This window comes from Anopheles gambiae, chromosome 2 (genome assembly GCF_943734735.2).
Source record: "Anopheles gambiae chromosome 2, idAnoGambNW_F1_1, whole genome shotgun sequence".
In the NCBI taxonomy this organism is placed as follows: Eukaryota; Metazoa; Arthropoda; class Insecta; order Diptera; family Culicidae; genus Anopheles; species Anopheles gambiae.
The window spans coordinates 78,112,165-78,131,825 of NC_064601.1; the positions used below are offsets into that span (position 1 = coordinate 78,112,165).

Genomic DNA, 19,661 nt, shown 5'->3' on the forward strand with positions numbered 1-19,661 from the left:
TTGTTTCGTCGTAAACACGAACTACAAAAAGGTAAGCATTTTAAAACGTTGCCGAATATATACTATAAAATTACACTAAATAGTCGTAAGAGGGTAGAGTAAATGTAAATGTGAGTGCCAGTAGTAGAGAGCATTGTGTTGTTATACATTTGTAAGCAAACTCGTTGTAGGATATTCCAGTAGTTTGATAGGCTCTCATTTAAATGAGCGTAACATTAGTGAACGACTGAAGGCATTTTGGCCCCTGCAAACAATGTATTACCTGAAAACTTATGCGAACAATGTGAAGGTCAATGTTTTATTATTCCAAGTTTTAAACATTCTCTCTCTCTCTCTCTCATAATCTCTCCCACAACTATTATTATTAGGACAGCATGTTCTAAAAATGTCCAAAAACACACTACACGGACTCAAGTCTTCCACAACACCCTTTTGCTGTGATATACTCCTGGTTGTACGTACTATACGGTAACGAAAATCGATCAAACCCGATATGTGTTGTTCTAGTTTTGTAAATGAATGGAAAGCTTTTCTACAAAAAAACGTTGTAACAACAATTAGCAAAGAACAGAACAAACAAACCAATCCAACAAGAGGGAGAGAGAAAGAAGATAGATAAAAAAACATACAAAAAACACAACGAGCGAATTTGTTTAAAATTAAATGTTTATTTTATTTCCGTTTGCTTTCTCTTTATTATGTTTGTTTTGCGTCTCCCATTTCATTATCTTCTTTTGTGTTTTCGTTTTGTTTTGTTTTTGTTCAACCAGCGGCACCCTTTATTTTATGTGTTTTTTCCTCTTCTTTTCCGCCTTCTTGCGCACATTCTTTGTTTCGCGTTTTGTTTCTTTTCTTTTTTGCGTATTCTCTTCCCTTCTCTGTTTCTTCTCAATTCGTACAATTCGTTTTCGATTATTCACAGTGATTTCACAAAATATAGCCTAAAATACACGAACCATCTCAACGCACACGCTTCAAACTTCCCGCCATTATTTATATATGCTCTTTTTCCGTTCCAACACCATCCTATATACGCCCCGCTTGTACACTCTCCATTCCTCGCTCTGTGTGTTTTGGGTGTTCCAAAACAAAGGACATCCCCCCCTCACACATCTTGCAACTTAACTTAAAGCCGTATTCCACATACTCTTCCTCATGCCTGGGAAGAGGACCTGGGGGACCAGGAGCAGGAACCAAAAGGACCTGGGGGGGCAGGAAGAGGGGAAACTGGTTGATCGATACAGCGGGACAGGCTTGCGGTTGATTATTATTATTAAACAGTGTAATTAATATGTTTTGTTCTACCGTGTGTGTATGTGTCTGTTTGGTTTCACCGGATATCCGTCCCAGTATAGCGCAGTAGGAGGAGTGTGATCATGGTTTTTATTTTTTTTACTATTAACCACTAATCACGAAACCTGAGCAGATCAAGAACATGTTCAAAAGGACAATATATAGAGGTGTGTGTGTGTGGCACGCAGAACCAAAGAAAGAGAGGATTTACATATCTTACAAACTTTAAATCGTGCATGATCGATCGCTTACGGCTTGTACTACTTAAATTCCCTATACCAACCCCCAAGTTCCCCGAGTCACGAACACCGTTGCCTCTCCTGCAAGCCTTATTATCTTTAGTATGTGTGTGTGTGTGTGTTTTTCTTTGCCAACCCTACACTCCCGTTCTGCTGTTCCCAAACTTAACCTAACTCCATTGCTGTTACACGCGTGCCTTACGTGCTACTATCGGTTTTCACAATCATTTTTCTTCTTTTCTCTAAATTACAATCTCCCTTCCGAGCAATTCTCGTTAGAACTCGATTGTTTGATCGTATCCCTTCCGCTTTTCTACCAGCTATCACCATTACGCTCCTCTAACCGTTCGCACCTTCTGGCCGTTTTCTACCGCTTTTTCGTTTCGTTTTTCACCAACTTAAACATCATCTCAAACGAGTCTAGGCGTGAACGTTTCTCTCTACTACAAAACGCGATTCCAAAAAAAGGGGAAATTTGAAAATTTCTTGCGCGTTCTTGTTTCACCGCCGAAGCTCTAGAAAGAAAAGCAAAACCTGTAGAACACAGTAACGAATCGACTAAACGATTACACGGTTCACAAGTGATTCGTACACAGTTGAAAAAGAACGCAAAATTATGCAAAAAGAAAACAAAAATAATTCACATATCCGGATAACACAAGCGAGTTCCTGTATAAAGGTTTTATCTCCCTGCTGCTCTTGCTGCCGTTGTTAGTTCTATTGCTTATTGTGGTGCATTCATTCATATTGTGTGGCCCCTTCCGCTGCTCTTACTCACTAAACAAACAAACACACACACGCACGCTCGTGGACCTAATTCTTTGTACAGGACATATCCTATTGACCCCCGGATCGTCGGAAAAAGAAACATTTAACATTTAAATAAATTTAGATAACAGTGATATTTAAAAACACACACATACCAGAAAGCAATATGTAACTAACGCGAAAGATCACTACTGCTACGATCGCGATCGCGTCATGTACAAGAAACACAAAATCGGATTGAAATATCCTTCTTCGTCCGTCCGCTCCATCCTTCTCTGTACATATTATTCTTCATTTATCGTACACACTACTGTTAAATCCAAGGCGAGAGGAAGCTATAGTTCTAAGATGAACCATGAAATCAATTTATACAAACACAGGGAGAAGTGGATACAGTTAAGGGATTGCCACCTTTTTTTGGTGGTGGGTACGCGGGTTTTGTTTTAAATTCATAAAAAAATGGGGAGACTGTTATCGGCTGCTTGATATGCAGAGAGCCCATAGAACATTGAATTAGAAATTCGTTATTGTTGGTAACATTATTGCGGGATGATATTTATTTACGTTAAAATGGTGGCATTTTATGTTTAAACTATTGCGGTAAGCTCAGAGCTCTTTTGTAGAAGGAGAATTGTCAATTAACGATAATATTCCGTGTTCCGTGGTGGGGCCAATGGTAGGAAGGACAATGAATTGCTTTACCCCGGGTATAGATTGAAGCATGTGAAACACTGGTGTATAGTGCACACAACGACGGTTGTCGAGATCATGATGAGACTCTCTTTTCCCAAACGCGAAATCCATACGAGGTGAGAACTAAACAAAACCCAAACCATGTCGAAACAAGCGCGAAATAGAACAGCACTGAAGAGTAACACTATTGTTTCTTTGCTTGCAAAAAGACCACCCTCCCCGCCCTCTCCCCTCTCCTATTGCTTTAACCTAGAGAACAAGCATGCGCCCACCGCAATCCCCTTTTTCTGTGATTTCGCGTGTTTCATGAATGCCTCACAATGCATATTACTCCATTCACGATCACTATTTATACTTCGAAAGTGTGTTATTATTGTGAGAGCCGCTTATTTTAACCACCAGACGCGCGGAGGATGCATTTCTTCGTACGTTCGTTCGGCGCACGCAATTGCAAAAACTAAACAAACACTACCACATGCCGTCGCCGCACACTTACAACGCGCGATATCCATCACTTACTTGCTAACTGATCATTTGCATTTGCTTTCTTACTTACAAACGGGCGTACACCACACTCCCCCTTCGTTCTTCGTCCTCTTTTTCGGGCCATCTGTTCCCTCATCCTTACTATTATTATCAATCCTACGGGCTGCTCCTCTACGATCGTTGCGGGTTTACCTGTGTTAATGGCTAATATTAGTGTATCTTCTTTTACAGTTTTACATAGCGCGATTCTGATTACTGTGTTTTACCCCCTCCTCTTCTTTTGTTATTATCAAACTCACGTGAGCTACTGCTACTGCTGCCGATTTTAAACTCGTGTGCTTCTCTCGTCGTTATACTACAGCCGAGCGACCGTTGGACCGCAATTTACACACAACCTTCATACATCCTTTCTTCGAAGTCGGGCCACAAATTATGATCAGAAACTGCCGTGTTACTTGCCGAGCGTATGTGTGTGGGTGCTCCTATTCTCCTACCAAACATTACCAGTTCTTTGTGATGATAGATGAACTCACCATTCCTCTCTCTCTCTCTCTCTCTCTCTCTCTCTCTCTCTCTCTCTCTCGCGCGTGTGTTTAGCCTTAGACGCGTTCTTGGGGAAGTGGAAAAGTCGCCGCGAAACGATCGGATGGTTGGATTTCATGAAAGAAAGATTAAAATATGTTCACCAACAGGCAAACCAGTTCGTGTGTTGAATTATTTCAATTGCACTCGATATTTTGGTTGCTTTAATGAAGGCTCAAAGTAAAATGTTTTACACCAAATAGTACAGATAGTCCAGGCCAATTTCTATGATTTCTCGCTCTTACGACCAGCTGCTACGGCGTGATGTGATGTACGTAATTCGGTTCGTGTTCGGTTTTGTAATTTTAGTTCTACATAAGCTTTGCTATCGATCGATCGAAGAAATTAACCAGCTCGAAGGTGGTGCATCATGCGACAGAAACGAATGTAAATCATAACACGTCAAATTAAATCGTGCCCGGCATGGCGGCTATGTGGGATATTTTAGTATGGAGCGATCCTGATGCATGCGGCCGAGTTTTTGGTGCGTCCGTTGTAAACAAGCGTGAACAGAGTAGTGGGGGGAGGATACGTTGCAGAAAAGACGACGGGATGACGTTGACGACGTTTCTCGATTAGAAATTGAAGTAAGGCGCTAACTGAAGGATCAGACGTAGTCAATGTTGCTGTTGTTGAGCAAGTATATCGTCCACGCTAACGAACGCGCACGCACCGAGCGATGAGCTCGACATGAGGCGCAGCAGCTCGCAGGCGTGCGCTATGCACACCTCTAGCGGTGGTCGCCATGAGTAATTCATTGATTCTACGAAAAAGAGAGAAAAGAACGAATATCAGAAAAGAGTGCCACATCCCAGGTTGACGGGATTGATTTGGGTGGGTAAAAAAGGAGGCCTTTTATAATGCCCGATTTGTGAACATACCTAATATGGCAGAGTTTAGAGCAGCACATACAGCTTCACGACGCGACGGGCACAGTTGCCACCCGAGCGGACTTGCCCATGGATTCGAATAGGCTAATAAACTAAATGCATCCTGCAAGTGAACAATGAAACGAGCATTAGATGTTTACAGATAAAAAATAGAGGAATATACATTAAAAAATCATTATAGAAAATGACATCATAAATAGCCTAAAACAATTTCATTAGACTTTACACAGGAATGATAATTGATAAGAAGGTTAAAGTTCGCTACTCGCGGGACTAAATTTCCAATTTAAAATATTGCACGTAGACAAAATTATATTAAACACTGCAATTTTTACGTCTAGCAACTCATAGTTCAATTTCAAAGTCAATGTACAGGCGGTCCCCGAGATACACGGTACCTCTTATACGCGGATTCGGAGATACGCGGTTTTCCAAATTTGACAGTTCTTTGAGCAAATTGTACTGATTTGACACAGCTATTGTGAAATACCAAATAATTTCCGTATTGATCGAATGTAAAATACCATTTCAAAAGGTGAATTCAAATAATGAATTTGGTGGTTAAAATCATCCTCTACTTGCAAAATTGCACGAAAATTAGAGATATTTTGGCTGGAAATCACGAGATTCGACTTACGCGGAAATTCGAGATACGCGGTATTTTGCGGCCGTTTTCGGTCCCCATTAACCGTGTATGTCGGGGACCGCCTGTATTAATAAAAGCGTACAATAAAGATTCATTTGAATCATGAATCTGAGGTTTGAATTACTCAGCTGTATTTTTATAATGAACTTTGAAGATGTTCTCAATTATACTCTACAAGAAAGTAGTCTTCTCATTGCATGAATCTTTGTAAAAATAAGAGGATGTTTGGAGGGATGTGAATAGTAGGAGTGAGAACAAAATGACCGAAATGAGCAAACAGCAAAATGAGCATTATTATTAGCACCCTTTATAGAAGCATTATTTCAAGGCAAGGATGAATTCCAAGGCTAAAAATGTATTCATTGGAGTGTTCTATGAACACTATGTAAGTTTTGTAGCCCATAATTAAAAAAATAACCAAGAAAAATACAAAATAACAAGGAGTTTTCATAGTTGTGGGACACTTTACAGGGTTTATTACGATTTATTGGTCGGTTCCCACAATTTTATGGTTGCTTGTTACATTTTATTTGGTGTGTTCCCACGATTTATTGGGCGTTTCCCAGAATTTTGTGGTTCAATTGTATTGATATCTAATCGGATGATACCAATAAATTATGGAAACGAACCACAAATCTATGGGATACGATAAATAAATCGTGAAACGAGCCCAAAAATTTATGGGAACCGACCAATAAATCGTGGAAAACCCTGCATTGACTCTTTCATAAGGGAAAATAAATTAATGTCATGGCAATTGGACTCCAAAGCACCGTTATTTGACATTGGATCCAAAAGATTTTCCAAGGAGCACGTTCAAAAGAGGTGCTGCAGCCATATAATCTAATACCATTCATATTAAGTTCACTTCCAACAAGATATGATATTTCTTTACAATTTGTCTGAACAAAGTAAAGCAAATGAATGCGTATTCTTAATAATATAATAACAAATATAAAAATGCTTTAAGTGGGGCAAATTTCCCAGATGCTTTTGATTTCATATGGCGCTTGGCGAGGCCATGGTGTTGTATTTGTCCACATAATAATGCTAACAAGCACAGCTTCAAAAGATTCGTTATCGTCGATTGAAACGTAAAAGTATTTTAATTAGAAAAATACATTTTTGGAAAAATTAAGAGTTTTCCAGAACAGCAAAACAAAAGATAGAACGATAATACATTTCACAAAATATTCACAAGAGCTTTGATCATTACCCTAGCCGCTGTTGTTGTGGCCCATTTTGCCCCAGTGTTTTGCAATTTCACGTTTTGTTTACATATGTCGATTTTGCCCCGTATGTCAAAATAGCGTCTCATGAAATATCCATATATAAACGGTGGAGGAATATAATAATATGAGAATAATTGTGTTTTGTGACAAATTCAATGGAACATTCACTAAACTGCTCAACATGCGCAGTTTGCCCCGCTTTCCCCAATATCAGATACACTCAAAACTAATTTAATGGTGTAAGTGGGAATATAAATCTATTGAGAGCTTGGTGATTCTTTTTTGTATGAATTAGATCCAACGATTTCCAAGCATTATCACATCGTTTCATTAGGAAGTGAACTTTATGCGACGGGAAGTGGATACTACGGCACCCGTTTTGGACAGGCTTATTTGAAATGCGATTGGAATTTCCAAAGTGCCTGTCCAAAAAAGAATTTTCTCTTCCTGGATGAAAGAGTTCAAACGAAAGTGTCCCAACATATTGAGAACCCTGTAATGCAGGAGGAAATGCTAACGTATAAGAAGGAAACCAATCTTACCTCTAACATTTTTTGATTAGTTTCATTAACACCATGTTCCTTCTCCAGTCGTTGGCTCATCTGGAACAGTTCGCGACCGAACTCTAGCATCCGCTCGACACCCGATTTTGCCGTGGCACTCGTCGATTTACAGTTTGGCGATAGCGATGAGTCCACGTCTACAAGGCATAAAAACAACAACAACAAAACAGAAACACACACAAGCGCGATCATTAGATTCGAATGGCCATGCCGTTGCCGTGTCTCGATGACGATGATCTTTTTACCCATATCTTCATCCCGGCCGGTGTCCGCCTCTTCCTCTTCCTCTTCTACCAGTTCGTTCGTGTTCGTTCGATTGGCGGCACTGCCGTTTTTGTAACCATTCGTGGCGCTATTATTGCTGTGGCCGTTCTCCATCTCGACGTCGTTCGAGTAGTCGTCTTCGATGCAGCTGCCATTATTGTTGTTGGTGTTATTACTGTAATTTTAACCGAAAAATTGTTGGATTGGTTAGAAGTGATGCCACAGTGATGCCGAGTGCGCGTGCGGCGCCGTTTGTGATTTTTCTTTTACCTGAGGACGTTATTTTTTAAGTATCCCTGATTGTCAGCATTATCCGGAATAATGGTGTTACCGTTTTGATAACTTTTTGTTGATTGTATCACCGATGTTTGCACTGGGCTCGTACGCGACGAAGGAGTACCCTGCGCGCACGATGGATGAAAAAAAAAACACAAATGTTGGTATAAGATGTGAAATGATAAGGTTTTGGATTCTTGCGGCCAGAACCGAGCCGCCAAGTACTTACTAGGTCAAAGTCAGATCCATTCACCATCTCGATAAACTGTCGGCACTTTAGCATAAACAGCAGATTTTGATTCGACTCTAGCAGACCCGGATAGAGACGAATGGTCTGTTCGATCGCTTGTCCCATGCGGCCGGAAAGCACTAGTTTTATGATTTCTACCAAAAAAATAGTGGATAAGGAGGATGTAGTGAAGCACGGAACCGGGGGACAAGGCGTCAGGGGGCCGTGTACTTACTTTGTCGATTTTTAATCGATGTCATGTCTTCCTGTAATGTTTGGCCCGCGCTCCGGGCGAACGTTTCCGCCGTCGAGCTGTACCCGTGATGGACCAGATAGGAGGAAACCATTTTGTGCAGGATCACCGTCCAGTCGCCCTGATCGTCCGGCAGTGGGAAGTTGTAGATGGTGGCCTTCGTGCTGGCCCGCAGCTCCTTCAGCATATCCTCGATGTCGAACTTGAACGGTTCCTGACCGAAGTTGGCATCGACTACCTCGCCGGGCGTCTGCAGACCGACCGTCGGGTATAACCGGGGCTGGAAGCAAGAGAGCGAGGCACAACATTAGCTTGGGTTTGCATTTTGGTGAGGGAAAGTCTGACCACCACCAACTGTGCGCTTACCGGCAGATCTCTGAAAGCGATGCCCAGATGGTGGCCGTTCTTGGTGTAGAAACACGTATTGTCGACCAGATTGACGCCACAACCAATAATATCACCGGTGGTAAAGGTGGGCCCGTACGGTTGCCCATTGCCGGACGAGCAGAACGAGTGACCGTCGTCACCGTGGTAGCCGTACGATTGCTTGTCCCACCCGGGCAGACGATTCATCTTGAAGTTGGTATGGGTCAGCCCGATGCCCATGTAGCCGTCCCGGCCTTTCGAGATGATTTTCACCTCGAAGTAGTACAGTCCGCAGGCGGCCGGTATCGGATAAGCGGTACGCACCGAGGCAGCATCTGTGTGTGATTTGCCAATTCCTAATTACAGCAGAGAAAGTGCAAGTAAGAAAGAGAAGAAGAACACAGTTTTAATCAATTGAAATGGGAAATGGGTCCGTTGTGGTGCTGTCTTTCAGTGGTTAGTTAAAACAAAAAGAATAACCCCAAATATCTCCCTTCCCTTGCAACAATTTTACCCTCCACGGTTTGTAGTATGCATTCGATAAACTGTGGGGCTGCGCTGCTGTTAACCAGACTGTGAAATGTTATGACTTATTTCTTTAGCTTCATTGTGTACATTAAATTATCACATTTCTGCAGTGACTCACGTCCTCGTCTCAAGGGGGTTAATTTGAAATGCAATGAGTGACGAAACACGGAACACAGCACAGTCCGTGGTCCATTTGTTTCTCTTCTTGTCCTTCATTATGGCGGCGCTAGTTTTGTACTGCTTGCCAAACCGCTGGCCAAAAGAGAAACACTTGCTCTCTCCGCTTCGCGAGACAGTTCCAGTCCAGTCCAGGAGCAGTTTTGTGCGGCGGCTCATCGTACTTTTTGGCCTTAGAGTAGCTGCACAGACGCGGATCAAGACGCGCGGCCCACACGCTCGCGCGCTTCATTTGAACGTATACTGTTGCTGCTAGCTCTCGCCCCACCACGAATCAGTCGCGTTCAAAGTCATGGAAAAATCGTTGCTAAACGCCACTCTGACCCACTTCGGTACCTGGGGTGTGTGTATGTCTGCTGCTGTTCGAGTCCGACCCTGACAAAACACCCGCTTAGTTCGACGCGTCTCTCGGTTCGTTTCGTTCAAGCGTTTATTTTACCTTCCAACCCCCCGTTTTTGTCGTAATCATTTTCAGCCTATTTTCCTTCTTCGTACGTCCGGCATATTGCTTCACCGTATGCTGTGCCATGTGCGCTGGAGGTTTCTATACTGTGTTACGCCAACACACCTTGTCGCTTTCGATATCCAAAAACTCTGTGTCCTGTGCAATCGTAGTAAGGGCAAAAAGCATTCCGAAAGGAAGGAAGAACAAGGCGAGATTCTTCCACAGGCAGTATTTCGTAGTCAAAACACACGAGAGCCTTGAGGTAACTTAGGCTCAAGATTATTATTGAGATGTAAAGGATTTGATAAGACGGCTTGCAAACATAACACTCTAATCATTTCCAGGAGCTATGATACTGTCGGACACTTAATTGCCTCTTTCTTGCGTGAAATGAACCTAATATAATGGGAATTGATTCTATAGTTGCACTCTATAAAGTCTTGTTTGACAAATCTAATAGGAATTTCAAAGGAGCCTGTTAAAAAAGGTAAATTGCTAGAGTACAATTTCCAACATTTGAAGTTCACTTCCTATAGGAAAGAGTCTAGGAAGTGTCCCACAACTATGAGAACCCACGAAACGTTGGAGCCAAAGTTTCTATAAACTGTTCAAACAACAAAAACAACCCACGGAAAACTGTGTAATGCTGTTCAATGTTTCATCAAGAGTTTTTAAGCTTCACTTGCTTTACAACCATGCCGTAAGGCCATAACCATAAATGGCTAAAAACAATCATCCGTGTTTTCCCTTTCCTTTATTCATTTCCCTTATGTATGCATGCAATAAAAACCAATAAAATCGAAACCCCCGTTTTAATTACAATACAATACAATTTTAATACAATAGAAAACCCTGTAAGGATTTGTAAAATCTTATCCGATAATCCTGAGTATAAATTAATAAAATAAAATAAAATAATGAAAAAAAAAAAAAAAAACTCAATTAAGTTTACTTTACAGTTCTTCTTCAATTATATGTTTGGAATAGATAATCAGAAAAATCATGTTAAAGAAAATCATTATAAACATTAACAAGTAGATTGAAATTAAAGATACAAATAACCTGTTTTGAACGATGAAAACATTCAAATAATCAACCATATTTGATTCTAACATGTGAGAATACAAGTCCCAGCTTATGCTACTTTCCCAAAGCTTCTACTACAATAGAAACCAGCGGATGAAATATTTCACCATAATTAAACTTTTTAGTTAAGCAAAAGATCAGTTTATATGACCACAGTAAACTCCCAATACACAGAAGGTGAGGATGGTAAATAGCAATCGCACAAGACGTTTTGATGGAAAATACCAAACTCTAGCAACAGGCACAGACAACGATGCTATATCAAACGCTTCCTTCAATCGTTCGAATTACATTCGAATGAAAGTAAACACACACACACACACACACACACACACACACACACACACACACACACACACACACACACACACACACACACACACACACACACACACACACACACACACACACACACACACACACACACACACACACACACACACACACACACACACACACACACACACACACACACACACACACACGCAAACACACTCTCACCCTACCTCACCTCACCCTAGCCTACCAAGTTAGTTGCGAAGCGGTTTTTGTGTCGAGAAAGTGAGATGTGCCTTCACCCGCCACGCGCTTGTGCTTGTGTGGGGTGTGTGTGTGCGCGCGCGCTTGGCTGTGATTACCAAACAGCAGCAACAACAACAGCAACCCCTCCCCTCCCCCCACCCCCCCTTTGATATTGCCTGCTCGGGGGTTGTGGTGGAGGTCCGTGTGGCAGATTTTTTTTTTTTTTAATTTGTGATTGCCCTTTTCTCCTCTTCTGGCACACTGTTGCGCGGTTTGCTGCGGCTGATATAGTGATAGTGATACAGGGGGAGAAGCGAAGGACCAGGTGAGGTGAGGTGGTGGTGGTGTAGAATATGATCCCTCATGCATCCCCTCGCCCTCTTGTAACTCCCAACTGGCAACACGCAATCGAAAGTGTTTTGCGCATGTTTGTTTTATTGGGTCGCCACCGTCACCGTCACTAGAACTAGCACACACACGAGCATTTGTTTTGTCGCAAATAAATCGACGGTTTGTTCAGTGTGTAGCTGATAAAGAGTGGCTCCTCCGAAAAAGTTGGCAATCAGTAATGGCACACAGAGCATAACTGGATGCGGGGAGAAGGGCATGTTATGTTTGGGGAACTAAAGCTCAACGCGTTTCTTTCCCAAGTTGTGGGGGGATTGGGTGAGTGAGGAAGTAAATAGAGCTTCGCGAGATTTGCTGACCTAGTATTAATAGGTCCTACACTACCATGTGCACCACTCATACCAACTATGTGAGCTTCACCTGCACCATATGATCCTGCATGATCGAATGCATCAGCCCAGTGTGCTACTGGTTTTGTCTAAGCTCATATTTCTTCCCAGGGTTACTCTCTCAGTGCCTCAGGGACGATTCGAGGACAGGCTCTGACTGTAAATCCGATACCTAAGCACTGTCTGTCCCGTACGGGGATCAAGCCACGCGCGTATTGTCTCTTTCCTTACCCTGATCATCACACCATTCAAATGCGCACAAACAAACAAACAAAGACAAGAACGGACACATCAATTCGCGTTCCGTCGGACAACGTCCTACGTTGAATCTGTAGAAGCGCGCACACCAACACACACCACCATCGAGCGAAGGTTAAAACGAAACAAAGACGTCAGTCCCCGATTGCCCTCCCTACCCGCCCTCCCCGCCATCGATCGTCTGCATCAGCTGACGGGTGGGGGAGGAGTTGTTCGTCGTTTGCAAGGACAGGAGAAAATAATTTTTGAATGAATCAGTTTGCGTAATACATCGATAATGTCGTTCTGGTTTCTTCTAACGATCGCGCAAATCATTTGCGCGCAGAGTGGTGTTTTTTGACGTTTCTGTTCTGTGGAAGTGGAAATTTAATGTACAATCGACGCAGTATTTATGACCAGTCATTCATTCATTGTATGCCCTTCAAAGATAAAAAACAATTAAAATAGTGTAGAAAACTATTTGATTAAGACTAGTCAATTATTAGTCAACTATAGGTGCGATTGGAGCTGAGAAGGTGACGAATCGGAAGAAGTGTTTCATATTTATCGAAGCTTACGTTCTCGGTCTCACAATACCAAAAGACCAAATAAACAGAAGTTTACACAAAACAAATATAGCAATGGTACAATTTCGGAAAACATTTGCACCAAGAATTGGTTATGTTTAAGGAACTTTTAAGCAATTAGGATTTCAATATGAATATTAGATTTACAATATGTGCTAGTCAAAATCGATCATGATGCTAGAATGTCCGTTGTTTCTTACAAAAAAAAAAGAAAAAAAACAAAACAAAACAAAACAAAACAAAGTTTAACATTAAATTTTCCTAGCTAAATTGGTCATTGAGAATTGTTCAAAATTAGTTAAATAAATATGCAATAAAGGGTTTTTCAGGGTCTCATACTTGAGGGATAGTTTCATGACTCTTACACGAAATGAACACTATGTGATGGGAATTGGACTCTATAGCACTCTTTTTGGACAAAACCAATAGGAATTTCTAATGAGTGTCCAAAAAGTGTGCCATGGAGTCCACTTCTCATCTTATAATGTTTATTTTCACATAAAAAAAGTCAAGAAAATTATCACAATTTGTAGAGAATGCGCGAGGTTGAACATCTCTTCAAATGTCAGGAGTCCGGAATTGACTAACATGTAACTGTTAATGAAAAGCGTTGCAAAGCAATTCGTATAAAAACGGAATAAACTAATGGACCTCATTTTAGATTATATTTTGCGATTTAGTAATAATCATAGTGAATTATTCAATAGTTTTTCCCATTTTTTTTCGTTATTCTACATGTTTCGTCGTTAAAATACGGTAAATAAACCATTATATGAAATACCAAATTTATGATTCAAAAACACTTGAGCACATGTAAGGCAAATTAATTACATTACACATAACGAAAAAGTTCCTATAGAAATGAAAACATAAACCAGTCAAATCAACCAATTGAAGATTTAACAGTACAATATCACACTTCTGAGTTTCATAAAACATCAGAAAAGTGAAACGCAATAAAACAACGAAAGAAATAGAGAAAGACGAACGGAGCGCATACGCAAGGCAGCAACAAAATGAGGAAGGTAGAGAGAAAAAAAAGCAAGAGAAAGAGAGAGAGAAACACAGACAAGCGTACGAACCAAAAAAATGTACACACATTTTCGCACAACGTTGTAAGAGCGCTGCGTACATCGGATTTTCTTCGGGTAAAACTTTTCAAAGGCGAAAGGGAACGCGGAACACAAAGGAAAAAGGCATTTTGCTAAGGGAGAAGGGGTAGCTGCTACAGGCCGCGAATATACGCGCACATCCAATGTTATTCATCCCAGCAGGCGGAGGGCCGTACCACTCCCACCCACACCTTCCACCCTTCCTGCACGATGAAATATCGGGGTCGTGCCTGTGCGTGTGTTTCCTCTGCTACATTCACCATCATCCCATCCCTGCCTGCCGTTCGCTTTGTGTTATGTTGTCCGTTTCCGATTTATGCTCATCGCGTTTTATGCTTATGCGCGAATGTCGCCTTACGGGGAACGTTTGTGTGAGTTTCCCTACTCGCGCGTGTGTGTGTGTGTGCAGTGTGGGGGGAAGATCGGTGCTGATTTGGAACAGCTGGAGCGATGTGTTCGTGTGCGCACACCCCGTTTCTGTCATTCTGTTTTCATTGTTTTGATCTAACGCTTACACGCACACACACGCGCGCGCGCGCTTCCAACGCATTGGACGACGGTTTTGTGACGCGATGGACGTTGGTAGTGGTGGTGGTGGTGTTGTGTACATTAAATTGGTCTGCTGGCTGGGTTTGTCTCTGCTACTGTGTTCAACATCGCCATCATAACATGACAAAGAAAAGCTCGCCACAATTGACTTTTCCGTCCGAAATGTTTCACAGTTCAGTTGCTCTGGAGGGGCATCATAAGGCAGGCCAAATGGACTCGAACGAATAGAATTAGCCAGTGTAAGCCAAATAGGCCCAAAATATAAAAAAGGAAATTAATTTAAAAATTCATTCATCGAAAGCAAAATCCATAGAAACGATTTCTTTATAGGCATTTTGAATTATTTAGTATTACAACCAATAAATATAAATACCATGTTTAATGATGGGAGACCAAAAGCTATTACAAGAGATATGAAAATGTACAATAAAGACTGTACTGATAATCAATAAAAACGAATGACATTTTCCTAACGACAAGCTATTCAGTAAACGTTTCACCAATCATTTGTCAAACACTACTGTTATATCACAAGCATATTAAAAATCTATAAAATATGCAATAATAATTAGCTTTAACAATTTTTCCATCATTTCCTCCCCAAGTACAACAAGGTAGCGCATGATTTCCGTCCGTCAAACCGAAACGTCAAAACCTGCTGATTTGTGTTTCTTCCCGTGTTCATGACGGTGCTTCTTTGTTGTACGCAATCCGTCTGCCCGCAGTTCATCAACACACCACTGTCGTCTCTTTCACACCAAGGGGGAAGCCTATTGTGACGCGTGCTCATTCACTCAGAGACACGCACACATTTGCTCCCTTTCTACGACGTACATGTGATGGGTGTGTATGTGTGTGTGTTAAGCAGCTACTACTACATACTACTGTAGAATCAATTGCTTCTGTGTACGGTTGGTAAGCTACACTATTTGCGCAATATAAAGCGCACACATACAAACACACCACACACAATCAGCCCCACACGAGCCACACCATTGCGCTGCTGCTGGTAGGGCTGGATGGATGGAGCATTCCGAGGGCAACATTTAACACACAAACACACCTATCAACGATGTTTTTGAACACACAAATTTGCGAGTCGATACGAAAATAAAGGGCCACACACTTCAAAGCTGGGAGATGGGGAAGCCAGAAAAAAAGTGTCAAACAACCAGTGCAATGAACGGACACGGGCGTGAAAAAATGGTTGCACAGACATTCGGCAATATTCTTGTGCAAAGAAAACAACAGAATCTTTTATGTCACTTGCGACCTTATCCAGGTGTGATGTTTGTCACAGAATGTAAACATTCCCCAGACGCTTCGATGTGCGTTAAAGTGGCACACACGCATGTGGGTCCCTCAAATGACAAATTCCTATAAAGGCATGATGATGATGATTGCACACCCTCAACAACGCGGCCATTATTAATGCGCAGTAGAAAGGGGACAGAAGAGGAAGTGGAGCTGAATTGAAAAAGCTCAATGATTATTTAAGTTCATTGAGGAACAAAGTATTGCATCGGCCATGGGGCGGTGGGTACTTCCTCTTTTTGAAGAAGTATACACCCACCTACCCCGTACGCCTTGCCCTTTTCTTTGCAACTGATTTGTGTATCACTTGCTTGGCTGAGTGGGAAGAGGAGAGGGAAAGGTAGCAAAAAATCGTCTTGATCCATGTGTATGCACACACAAACACACAAACACACACACACAACAAACATCTCCCATTTGGTGGGGAGGGTGGGGGACACTTGGTGGGTGCGCACAGACAGGAAGAAGCAAAGGGCAGCATACAAAGGGACGCAGCCAGCACAAGATGGCGTTGCAGGAAAATAAGTAAGCGCACACAGCAGCGCAGCTGAAGCAGTAGCAGAGCCAACTCGGACTAAATTTAGATATGCCGACGAGAAACCGCGTTTGAGCGACACACACCAACCGACTGGCCTGCCTGACTGACTGACTGACTGCGCTGTGTGGTGCTGAGAAAGGCTGAAACAAATTCGGATTAGCCAGGACGGGTGCGTGCGCGCCGCGGGGAACGATAAAAACCTTTGTAGTGAACACGGAGATTGTTTTGCGTCAGCCCGATGGTGCTGCACTTGTCCTGCAGGCTCCAGGAGCGGGGCAGCGGGTCGACCGCTTCGTTGACGTTCGGGTACAGCATCCGGAGACGGTCGATCGGTCCGGCGGCCGCCGCATTCGGGCCTGCTGCTGCTGCTGTTCCTCCTGCTCCTCCTACACCACCCCCGGGGGTAGTACCGCTGTTGCCGCTGCCGCTGGCACCCTGCTGCTGGACGTTGTTGTTTGGGTTGAACATTCTGCTCGAGGACATTAGCAAACTGTCGCGAGGCTGACCACCATCACTACTACACTTCACACTACTTGCAGCGGCTGCAGGCGCATTGTCGGCCATCAGCGGGGCACCCAACTACGCGCCCGTTGGGGTGTGTGTGTGTGTGTCTGTTCCTTTCCTTTTCTTTCTTCGTGTGCTCGAGGGAAAGCGACTCACTCAGACACAACACACATATACACTCACGGCCACACAACTAACAGGCCACTCTCTCCCTCCCTCCTCCGGCACCTTTGGTAGACTGACCGAGGCACACACGCGACACCGATAATCCCACACGTTATTCACCACTGCTGCTTCAATTTGCTTCCACTGCAGCAGCCATGCATTCGAATGGCGATGATAATGGCGTACCAAACACACATATGCACACACGTCCACTGCAATTCGCTCTATTGTTCTCACTCACTCTCCACACTATATCGCACACACGCGTACAGGCGCGCGCTGTACGTCGATTTCAGACCGTACGTTTTGCCAAGTTGGTCGCGAACCGACTGCGGACTGCGATTGCACTTTGCTATTGTCCTCGTTCTCGAGCGTGTTGTGCAGAGAATGATGATGATGATGATGATGTTCCTGCTGACAGCGGGACACCCACCAGCCAAAAAACCACTCTCCTTCTGTCACGCTCCGATACAACTGGGTTCGCTGTCTCGCTCGCTCCTGACACTGACGTTCACCAACACTGCACACACACACACAGCGCAAAGAGGTTCGTTTTTTGATACGCACACAGCCGCACCACGAATGTACGACGATTGATCGTCTTCTTCGATATGTGTCTTCGCTTTCTAAAAAGAACACATAAACCTGAGCCTAATTGCTTCAATACCTCATTCCTTTTCCACTGCGAAAATTTATCAAATAATCACACTAGCTCACACATCGATCTAGCTTGTGTTTTAGCTGCGACGCGTTAATGGTGTTCGTGCGTGGTACTGTACGCGCTGTTGTCTCTTGGCCCGTGGCACCTTTGATTCCCTCTCGCTCGCTCTCCCTCCCAGTCTCTTTCACTCGTACACAATTCTTCCTATCTCTATCGCTGCTGTCGTCTTGCTCGTTGGACAGTTTGTGATCGAGAAAGCCTGAAACTGAAACTGAAATGATGACGGGTTAGATTGGTCGAAGGGGGCGAATGGGCAAGGTTGGGGAACTATTGGAACACATCGCGTATACAATACCTTGTCACCCCGAAATTGGGAAGGTGCGACCCTTCTCTTCCTGCCCTTGTTAATGCCTTGAGACACACGAGCGCACACACACATACACTCACACACACTGCCAGGGAAGAAAAACAAGCAGGGCCACAGGGGCTCGCTTTGCCAGAGAAGTTCTGTGATCAAGGGCAGCTTTTGCTTCGCGATTTGACTCGCTACCTCACGCTGATGTGCACAAAATGGGAAGAATTATCTTTTTTTCACGCGTTGAAAGATGACGATTCACCTACTTCACCACTCCACACGCAAACCAGCAACGGAGCAGTGTGGAAGATGGAGTGGATGATGATGGTCTTTCTGGCTACTGTGTGTTCGATGGCGACTTGCTTTTCAGCAGCCTGTATCAGCAGCCTGCTATCTCACTTGCGCCTGTGGCCGCAAACGTATGTTTGTCTCAAGTTTTGCATAACGTCTTTCGCAGCTCGATACAGGTTGCGTTGGTATTGTTCGCGATGAAAACGGCGAAACATTGCACACGGCACGCACACATCCACACGCAGTGCAGTTGCGAAGAAATTGTACGGACAGGGAACACGGTACTTGCGATGGTAGTTGTGCACAACAGCATCAGATGAGTTTTGTTTACTGTGCCAGGTGCAGAGTTCGTTTGGTGTGTTGTGCGGAGAATGAAAACAAATGCCCGAACGAACTTCAAACACACGAAATTTAGTTCAATTTCTTTCAATTCTTGTAAAGTTATCCATACGCAATACTTTGTATTTCTACACATGCAGAAGGCAAGGTGAATTGTCGAGTGTTGTTGTCGGATATGTTGTTTTCGGTAAAATTTGATTTGCAATATTGTTTCAAATCGGAACTGTCTTTTGAGCCGGATTTTCGTTATTGTGAGTTTATTGCAAAAGTAGTGATTTATACTCCTTGGAACGAAGCACACGAAATAGATGGTGCAGCAAATTATTACCCATAAGCAATTTCGCAGCATTTGTAAAGAAAAATGAAAATTTCCATATTTGTGCGCTTTTCAAACGAGCATTCCATCATTCTAATAACCGCTATAAACGTAGCACCTTAACACATTTGACAGTTGCTGTCAAATTTTACAAAATCAAAACAAACCAAACGGTAATGCAACAGCCGGTGTAGCTGAAAATTGGAAAACAATAGTGTAGTTTTGTGAGAGATACCTAATAATTCCATGAATTTGTACTTTTCTATTTGAGTATCACGGTCATGTCGAATAGTGATTATTTTCGATCATAAATAAATAAGCTGCAAATATGCAATTGGTGAAAGAACAGCAACGGGTTAATGTTTACCAATTCGGTCGGAGTGAAGGTAGATTATTCAACTGATGCAACTTGAATATG

The 19,661-nt window shown here is 42.8% G+C and overlaps 2 protein-coding genes across 2 annotated transcripts in view; one reads left to right on the forward strand and one right to left on the reverse strand.

Annotated features, from left to right (window-relative positions):
- Window positions 1-648: 648 nt before the first annotated feature.
- Window positions 649-18,831, reverse strand: LOC1274746 (ran-binding protein 9). The gene is made up of 10 exons (XM_313938.5): window positions 18,298-18,831; window positions 16,813-18,213; window positions 8,781-9,136; window positions 8,397-8,694; window positions 8,162-8,316; window positions 7,927-8,057; window positions 7,638-7,831; window positions 7,372-7,529; window positions 4,943-5,054; window positions 649-4,824 (listed from the first exon to the last, which is right to left on the reverse strand). Exons 2-10 carry the CDS (start codon window positions 17,174-17,176, stop codon window positions 4,679-4,681), a joined length of 1,914 nt encoding a protein of 637 aa, XP_313938.5. The 5' UTR covers window positions 17,177-18,213; window positions 18,298-18,831; the 3' UTR covers window positions 649-4,678.
- A 560-nt stretch (window positions 18,832-19,391) lies between these two features.
- The window catches only part of LOC1274747 (uncharacterized), a 29,605-nt gene continuing 29,335 nt past the window's right edge, over window positions 19,392-19,661 (forward strand). The window contains exon 1 of the mRNA XM_001688426.2: window positions 19,392-19,629. Coding sequence (XP_001688478.1) covers window positions 19,572-19,629 — 58 coding nt within the window. The 5' untranslated portion in view covers window positions 19,392-19,571. The remainder of the gene's footprint in view (window positions 19,630-19,661) is intronic.